The sequence below is a fragment of the Myotis lucifugus genome, unplaced genomic scaffold (genome assembly GCF_000147115.1).
Source record: "Myotis lucifugus unplaced genomic scaffold, Myoluc2.0 scaffold_925, whole genome shotgun sequence".
NCBI classification, from domain to species: Eukaryota; Metazoa; Chordata; class Mammalia; order Chiroptera; family Vespertilionidae; genus Myotis; species Myotis lucifugus.
In genome coordinates this window covers 44,707-53,679 of record NW_005871973.1, presented here as the reverse complement: position 1 = coordinate 53,679, position 8,973 = coordinate 44,707, and the positions used below count along the sequence as shown (strand labels likewise).

General features: G+C 52.3%; 1 protein-coding gene across 1 annotated transcript; it reads left to right on the top strand.

The window, feature by feature from the left end:
• The first annotated feature begins 5,968 nt into the window (after positions 1 to 5,968).
• ZG16B (zymogen granule protein 16B) lies at positions 5,969 to 8,041 on the top strand. The gene is made up of 4 exons (XM_014448799.2): positions 5,969 to 6,002; positions 6,093 to 6,175; positions 6,360 to 6,465; positions 7,613 to 8,041. The coding sequence occupies exons 2-4, from the start codon at positions 6,121 to 6,123 to the stop codon at positions 7,965 to 7,967; spliced, it is 516 nt and encodes a 171-aa protein (XP_014304285.1). The 5' UTR covers positions 5,969 to 6,002; positions 6,093 to 6,120; the 3' UTR covers positions 7,968 to 8,041.
• The last annotated feature ends 932 nt before the right edge of the window (positions 8,042 to 8,973 follow it).

Sequence of the window (8,973 nt, the reverse complement as noted above, 5' to 3'; positions counted from 1 at the left end):
CTCCACCTCTAGGAGGTCTTTCCCTGTCTGAGTCTATGACCAGGTGCAAAGCTACGTACCCAGATTATCTACCTGCAAAGGAGTTGTTTTTTCCCCTTTTAATCAAGACTCCTTTGCAGGTGAGAGGTGGATCATGGCTTGAAGAAGAATTTGCACACACCTTGTCTTTCACAGTCTGATCACACTGCTGCTCTGGACAACTGTTTAAGATAATGGGATAAATGGTTCCGTCGTTTCAGAACCAGACTTCTTTGCAAAATAAAAATAGCTGTATGATGATTATAATATTAATGCATTCTGTTTAGAAAGAAGCATAAGAAAAAACTTTTGAAAATCACCAGAACCAAACTGCTAACCCTTTTGGTGTTGGGCATTTGAGTTGTTGGCAAATGTCATTAAAAACGACACCTCCAAAACAAAAAAACAAACAAAAAAAACCGACACCTCCATGAGCCCTGGCTGGTTTGCTCTGTGGTTAGAGCATTGGCCTGTGGACTGTAAGGTTCTGAGTTCAGTTTCCCGGCAAAGGCATGTACCTGGTTGCAGGCTCAGCATGTGTGGGAAAATGCATCTCAGTTTTCAAAAGAGTACTTTGTTTTTGTAAGATTGGTACAGTATTATTAAAAAACTAGAGGCCTAGTGCACAAAATTTGTGCCTGGCTGGCGATCAGGGCCGATTGGGGCCTCCCTTCCCCCGCTGCTGGCTGCCGGCCTTCCTTTGTTCCTCGCCACCCCCTGGTGGTCAGCGCACGTCATAGTGAGCAATCCAACTCCCAGTCTCCCAGTGGAACTCCCAAGGGGACACTTTGCATATTAGCCTTTTATATATATAGATTGACACAATACAGAAAAAGAATAGAGAAAAATGTCCGAAATCCTATCTGGAAATAACCATAGTTTTGTTTGAACATTGTTCCAGAAATCTGTTTGGAAAGATAGATTCAAGGACAGGCAGATGGAAGGATGGCTAGGGTGTGGGGTCAGGACGGAGGCTTGGACCCACATGCTTGTTTCTCTAAGACACCTCCAAACTCTAGAAAACAACAAGGAGATACTGACAAAGGGAATAATTCTCTAAGCCTGCTGGGCATAGGGATGTGGTGGAGCCTCCCAAAGGAGGGAGGCGGATTGGGGTGGGGGCCTCAGTGGAGCTGGCGGTGGGGGTTCTGGGGACTTCAGGGGGGATTCAGCCTGTTGCTTAAGCCCTCAGTTTATAGATTTGTTACAGCAGCACAAGCTAATACACAAGGTTAAAAAACCACGTGCCAGGGCGGCCTTGGGGAATTGGAACCTGGACCTCTTCAGCTTGATACTTGGGTAGTTTCATATTTCCAACGCTTACACTAATGGGATTTTAATTACATAAACGATTAGGCATAATGTGTGGTTGGGTGTCCTGGTTTTCCAAGAAAATTATTTAATTTCTCTGGGGGAAAGTGCAGATAAATTTGTAGTTTATTGCTCTGCATCCAACAAAGAATTTGCATGAGTGAGTAAACAAGTCGGTGAGCATTGAGAGTTCAGAAACACAAAGCTGAATTGCCCCCCTTAGGGTGGGCCTTCCAGCTTGGCAGCAGCCGCTCAAGGACAAGCTACAAAGACCGCAAAGGTTGCCCATCCAGCGTGGCTCAGTGGTTGAGCATCAACCTATGAACCAGGAGGTCACGGTTCGATTCCCTGTCAGGACACATGCACCGGTTGCAGGCTCAATCCCCAATAGGGGGCGTGCAGGAGGCAGCCGATCAATGATTCTCTCTCATCATGGATGTTTCCATCTCTCTCTCCCTTTCCCTTCCTCTCTGAAATCAATAAAAACATATTTTTAAAAAACCCACAAACAAAAACAAAGACCATAAAAGTCATTCCCTTTCCCCTCGCCAGCAGGCTCTTTCCTCTGACTCCTGGGTCCCCAGGGATCAGATGAGGTCACATGGAGGGTCCAGCTCCCCTACCTTTGCCCAGGCCAGGCCAGGCTCAGCCCTGAAGCCGATGATCCAAGCCAAGGACCCAGGTTCCAGCCCCCAAGGGCAGGTGGGGGCTTCCTGCATAGGGTCGCAGGGAGCCTGGACCAGCTAAGAGGACAGGGGATGGAGGCCCTCTTGTCTGTTGTGCCTCATGATGCCCAAGCTCCACACCTAGATGGCAGGGAAACCAGGGCAGCCAGCCCTGACCCATCCCTCAACAAACAAGGCAGCCAGGCCAGTGCCTGCTGTGTGGGAGAAGGCCCCATTGTTCTGGGCTCCTGACAGAGTGAGTTCTGGGGCACGCCCATGGAGGGGATTATGGCCTTGTAAATGCCCAGTAAATCCCCTCGAGGGGAGCCCTGATCCCAAGGGACAAAGGGCCTGTGTTGAGTCTTCCTCAGCCTCAGGGCCAGCTCTGGGCCAAGGTGGAACAGGGGGTGGGTCTCTTCCAGGATGGGGGCCTCCTACACAGGTTTGCACTAGTGTAGGCATGTGTGTAGGAGGCATGTGTAAGCTCCTATGCATAGCGTTAGTGGGCAAGTGTGTGTGTTTAGGGCACATCCGTGTGTGAGCGCATGTGTGTGCATGTGCCTCCGTTATAACTCGTGGCTCTATGAAAATACACCTCATGTGTACTTTCGGGCAACTTGTGCCATCCCCTCTTTGTTCAGGCCAGAAACTCTCTTCCTCCAACTCCCACCCCAGGTAGTGCTTCCTGGAGTCTGGGCCCAGACAGACCCTCCTCTGGGCTCCAAACCCTGCCAGCCTGGAGCTGGGAAGAAGGCACCTGAATTAGCAGCCAAACGCCCCAAAATTCCCTCAGGCTGGGCTGGGGCTGGAACAGAAGGCCCTTTGTGCAGCCTCCTGGCTCCTGCCACCCAGGAGGCCCTGGGCCTCTTCTGTCTCCTTCTGGCAGGAGGTTCCTGGGACCTGGGTGGGAGGGCCTGGGAGGCCAGTTCAGGGCCAGAGGAAAGGGTGCAGTTTTCAAGATAGAGCACCTCTCTGCTCTGGTCTCCCCAAAAGGGTGGCTGTTAAATGAAACCCTTCTGCAGCCCCCCAAGCCCCGTGTGACCAGTACCATGGATGGGGCTGTGGCTGTTCCGGAGCAGGGAAACAGGGCACACCAGAGTCCCGCTGACTTTATGGGTGAAGGGCCATGTTTAGGTTTTCTAAGTTTTTTTGTTTGTTTGTTTTTGTTCGTAGTTAAGGTGATTAACTACCCGAAGGTCTTTTTTTTTTTTTTTTTAATTGGTTTCAGAAAGGAAGGGAGAGGGAGAGAGAGAAACATCAATGATGAGAGAGAATCATTGATTGGCTGCCTCCTGCATGTCCCCTACTGGGGATCGAGCCCCCAACCCAGGCATGTGCCCTGACTGGCAATCTAACCTGGGACCTCCTGGTTCATAGGTCAGAACTCAACCACTGAGCCATGCCAGCCAGGCATCTAAGTCTCTCTCTCTCTCTCTCTCTCTCTCTCTCTCTCTCTCTCTCTCTCTCTCCAGCTTAAAACAATACACATTTATTATCTCGCAGTTTCTGTGATGTCCAGCAAGGGTGACTGGGCCTTCTGCTTAAGGTCTCACATGGCTGAAGTCAAGGTGTCTCAGGTCAAGTAGGGAAGAACCCACTTCCATGTTCATTCAGGTTGTCAGCAGAATTCAGTTTCTTGCAGTTGTAGAATCCCTACCCCGGCCCCCCTGGCCCTGCTCATCTTCAAAGCCAGTAATGGCGCATGGAGTCCTTCTCCTGTTTCAAGTCTCTCTGACTCCCCCTTCTGCTGCATCTCTCTAGGTTTCCTGTCTTAAAGTCTCTGTCATGAGGATTCAGCTCTGCCGTAGTGGAAAGCAGCCCCAGACTACATGCAAATTGGTGGGTGGGGCTGAATGCTGATAACACTTCATTGATGGGTGATGGCACTGGGATTTCATGGAATGTTCATGTGGCACAAAATGCTATTCTTTTGAATTTTTTTCTAACCATTTAAACATGTGAAAAGTGTTCTTAGCTCACAGGCTGTGCAGAAACAGGAAGAGGCCCAGATCTGGCTGCAGGCTGGACCCCGGGCCTAAGAACCTAGGTAATAAAGTTGCCAGCTAAACAGGGCCTCCACTCCATCTCTCAGTCCTCACAGCATTGCCATCTCAGTGAAAGCAGACTGTTCTGTTCCTGGCGAACCAGCACTCCCGGAGCAAGTCTGTCTGTGCACACACGAGGCCATTCTCTTTTAGCCAAATGGGGACATAAACCCTCGAGTTTCCACCGGCCTGTGTCCTTGGGCAATGTGTCGGTGCAGCAGGAGTGTTCTATTCCTTCTTCACATCGTGTACTACAGTGGGGCCTTGACTTACGAGTGTCCCGACTAACGAGTTTTTCGAGATACGAGCCGTCTCTCGGCCGATTTTTTGCTTTGAGTTGCGAGCTAAAATTCGGGTTACGAGCCAGCTTCAGATACCCCACCGCTAGTTGGCGCAGCAAACATCACAGTGAACGCCACAACATCAGCCCAGCATCACGTGTCTCACTCGTTCACTTTTGATTTGACATACGAGTAATTTGAGTTACGAGCTCTGTCACGGAACGAATTAAACTCATAAGTCAAGGCCCCACTGTATTTCCCTGCATAGATGACACAATCATTTATTTAATAGGTTTGCCTCTAGACGTGTAAGTCCGCTGTTTCGAATCTGTGATTGCAAAGGATGCTGCAAAGTAAAACCTGCATGGCATAAGTCTTCGGTGTTCAGGCTCTCAGCTGGAGAAGCATCTTGTTGAATTGTCACAACATCCTGTGAGTCAGTTCTACTGTTATCCGTACATATCAGATGAATCAAGGCACACAGAGGTGATGTACACGCCCCAAATCCCATGACTAGTAAGTACAAAAGACAGGATTTGGACATGATCTGGCTCCAGCACCCATGCCCACAATTAGCCCCTATCAGTTTTCGTAAAGATTTTTTTATTGATTTTGAGAGACAGCGAGAAACAGCGATTTGAGAGGGAAACATCGATCGGCTGTCTCTTGTATCCCCCTGACCGGGGATTAAGCCCGAAACCTGAGCCTGTGCCCTGACTAGGAATCAAACCGGAAAACCTTTGGGTGCAGAGGGCAATGCCCAACCAACGGAGCTACACTGGCCAGGCCATCAGCCCCATCTTGATGACTATGACCCCATGGCTCTTCCAAAAGGTTGGGGAGGCCCTGTGGACAGCCTTAGGTCCAGCCCTCACACAAAGCTAGACTTGCTGCACCAGCAGGGTCCCCTCAACCCTGGGAAGTACCCTATTACCTCCAGATAAGGTCTGACCCCTTGGCCTGGCCCCAGGCCCTCTCAGAAGGACTGGCCAGGAGGCTCACCTCTTCCCAATCCTCTGTGCCTCCTGTCATGTCACCTTTGCTGTTGGTTATCCCACACCCCATTGAGGCTGTTTCATCCCCAGCTACTCTCAGACCTGGCACAGAGGAAAGATCACAGACATCTTCCACGTGACAGACCCTGGGAGGCCAACACCTCGCACCAGACACACAGAACGTGATTGTCCTCCCGGCTCTCAGAGAGGGGAGCTTGACCTGGACTCCTGAAAGCCCAAGGGACCATGGGCTCTGCCCAGACCTGAATGAGGTCCTCAGTCCAATTGTGCACAAGGCAGGAACCCTGGACTCCACGAACCGTGGACATTCCACCAATGGCACCTCATGGGGTTGAAACCTGTCTGGCCAACCCGGAAAGGGCTGTCAGCAAACTCCCCACACCTCTGAAGTCAAGGTCTAGTTCAGGTGCTCAGAGGTGGCAGCAAAATCCCATGTCCCAGTTCTGTTTTGTTTGCGTAAGCTCTGGGGCCAAGACAACAAACACAGCATGTCCATCCGGGAGCCTCCCCCAGGAAGAGCCCCCACCGATCTGTCTTCAGGGTGTCCCCTTCTCCTTCCTTCTGGATGGGGGCCCACAAGGCCTGGGGTATAAAAGGCCAGGTGGAGGGTGCCTAGGCGCAAGTCTCCCCAGCGCCAGGCTTGGGTGACAAGACTTTCCTGGCCAGGTAGGGCGGTGCTCCCCTCCCATGGATGGGACGGACCAGGTCAGGCAGGGCCCTTCTCTGAGAGCCTGGTGGCCTGTCCCTTCTTTCCAGGAGCCTTGGGACACGGGAGCCAGAAACCATGCTGCTGTGGCTGACCCTTACCATCCTGTGGAGCACCACCTGCTGGGCAGATCGTAAGTGTCTGGGTCTCCCTCCCTCCAGCCCATCCCCTGGGTCTGGGCTCGGCCCTTGACTAACTCTAGTCTCAGGACCATCCCATCTGCCTGGAGGGGCTTCATCCAGTTCTGCAAAAAGATAACCGATATATTACTGTGTAATTTTTTCTCTCTCCCTCACCTGGTTCTTTCGTCCATCTAGAGATGTATGGGAATGGAGGAGGCACGTATTTCAGTTCCTCTATAGACAATAAAAATGACATATCTGGGATCCGGGTGTCTATAAGTCCTATAGGCATAATTAGGAGGTGAGTAGAGGCTGGGCACAAAGTCCTATCTCTGTCCCAATGCATGCCACTGTCTTGGGAACTTGGGGAGGGGGGCTCAGCGCCTCTTCCCCAACATCTTCACTGGGCTCCCGATGACTCCTTGAGGCCAGTCTTGGAGTCATGCAGCTACCAGCCATCACCTTTCGGTTTGTCCCTTTTCCTCAGCCACCTCCTCTCCTGCACACCAGTCCCACTTCTTTCTGTCTCCACCTGCAAGTGCAGACATTGCTACTTGGGTTGATCTAAAAACGGGATAAATAATGCTTCTCCCTACTTGCTCCTTTCAAACCAAACTCAACTCAACCAAAAACAGCCTTTCAGTCTGAGAATGCCTGATGGGAAATTCAGGGGGGAGGTTAGGGTCAAAGAGGAAGGAAGTGAGGGTCAGAGTGGACCACTGCTTGAGCACAATTCACCAGACCCTGTAGAGGCAGAAAGCCCAGGGCCATTCCCCTAATGTTAGGGAGGTGTCCTTGTTTGAAGCCTGGGGGAAATCTTTGCTCTACACTTAGGGGGTCACAGGGACCTGGGAGAGAGAATGGAGGAGAGCAGCCAGTAGCAAAGGGGACAGAGTATGGGGTAGGGAGCAGCGGAGGAGGAGGCTCTTGGCTAGGCATCAAGGTGTGAAGGACACAGATAACTCAGATGAGCAAAGCTAGTGGGATTCCCCCAGGCGAGTGTGAGAAGTCACTTGCTTCTCAGGCCTGCAACCTGATCTGGTTGGAGTGATTTGGGCTCAGAAAACCCAAGCTTGGCTGGGGATCAGCTCCCTGCTCTGAGCAAGGATGACAGTTGGCACCGCCTGAGGGTCATGGTGACCCGGCATTTAGCAGAGCTCTCCTTCTGGATGATCTCAGTGCCTGCTCCCCACAATCACCCCCACACTGCAGATGAAGACGCTGAGGCCCAAAGGCTGGGCCACAAGCCCAAGACCACAGAGCCCGAAAGCCGCAGAGCAGCCTGTCTGTCTCAGGATCCCCAAGTCATGTGCTCAGGGACTTAGAGTCGCAGTGACAGGGCTGTTCTCCTTGCTGGTGGCTGCGGGGAGGGGTGTGTGAGGGATAGAGGACCTGGGGGTGATGCGTCAGCCTGAATCCAGAGTGTTCAAAGCTCCTCTTTCTTCCAGTATCCAGCTGAGATATGGATCCGCTTGGAGCCAAATATATGGCGTCTCAGGTGGGCATGCCCAGGAATTCATCCTGCAGCCAGATGAATACATTATAGGGCTGGTCGGCTCACACAGGGTCTACCTCCGCTACCTGGTTGTATACACCAACTTGGGGCGCTGGGCCCCATTCGGGCAGGAGAGTGGCCGCAGCTTCATCGTCTACCCCAGCGAGCCCGGTAAGGTGCTCACAGGACTCTTCGGCCAGACTCAACTCCTTGGCATCACAGGCATCGGTTTTAAATGGGATTATCCTCTAGCAGAGCAGGAGTCTACACCACCAAGCACACCCCAGAATACTGAAGTATCTGGCTGATACGCCAAGGTCTCAGCTTGGTCCCTAGTCAGGGCACATACAAGAATCAGCTATGAATGCATAAATCAGTAGAACAACAAATCAATGTCTCTCTCTCTCTCTCAAATTAATTAATAAAAATTTTTAAAAAGAACAACTAAATAACACCATAAAAAATGAGTACTCCCGGGTCCCCAGGACTGGGGGCATGGGTCACCCTGTGGAGGCCGTTGGGCTGGTGGTAGCCCTGGGATAGCCAAGTCGGGGCGCTGAATCAGAATCCCCCAAATAAAGCTTCTGCTGCAGGAACAGGGTGTCCGGGTGTGGTCCTTGGGTCTGTGTACAACCAAAGCCCTCTGAGCTTGTGGGGAATGTGGCCTCTGGGTTAGAGCTCAGGGAACGGAGCTGCAGGATGAGACAGGAGGTGGGTCTGACACCCCACGCCCCAGCGATTCTGCTGAGGATGCAGGACCGACCTTGGGCTGACTCCCCAATTTTTGAGGATTCTGGGCTCCAAGGATGCCCCCCAGCCCTGCTCGCCATCCCAAGCCCAGCCCGTGGGCCTCTGCTGGCCCCGGCTCACTTCTCTGAGTGTGTCAGTGGCCTCAGGGAAGCCACTCATTCATTCACTCACTCAGCACATATTTGCCAAGACCTCCCCCATTCAGGCTCTCCTGGGAAGCAGGGGTGTGAAGAAGAGTCCAGATGTTCCGCTGAAGGGCACCTCCTGGGGGCGAGTCCGTCACTGACGCAGATGGTGGCAGTTGGTTGTGGCATCTGTGTTGATGGGGACACATGCAGGGCATCGGACATGGGCACCTCCCCGAGGTGGGGTGGTCGGGATGTGCTTCAGGAAAGCCTTCCTGGAAGAGCTAAGTCCTAGGGGCCGAGTGAGAACAGGCCAGATGGAGACGTGGGGAAGAGGTCATTCCAGGCGGAGGGAGCAACACGGGCAAAGGTGAGAGCCAGAGACAGCCAAGGACACCGCTCCTTGAAGTGTGGTAAGTGATTATGGCGGCAACGGAGA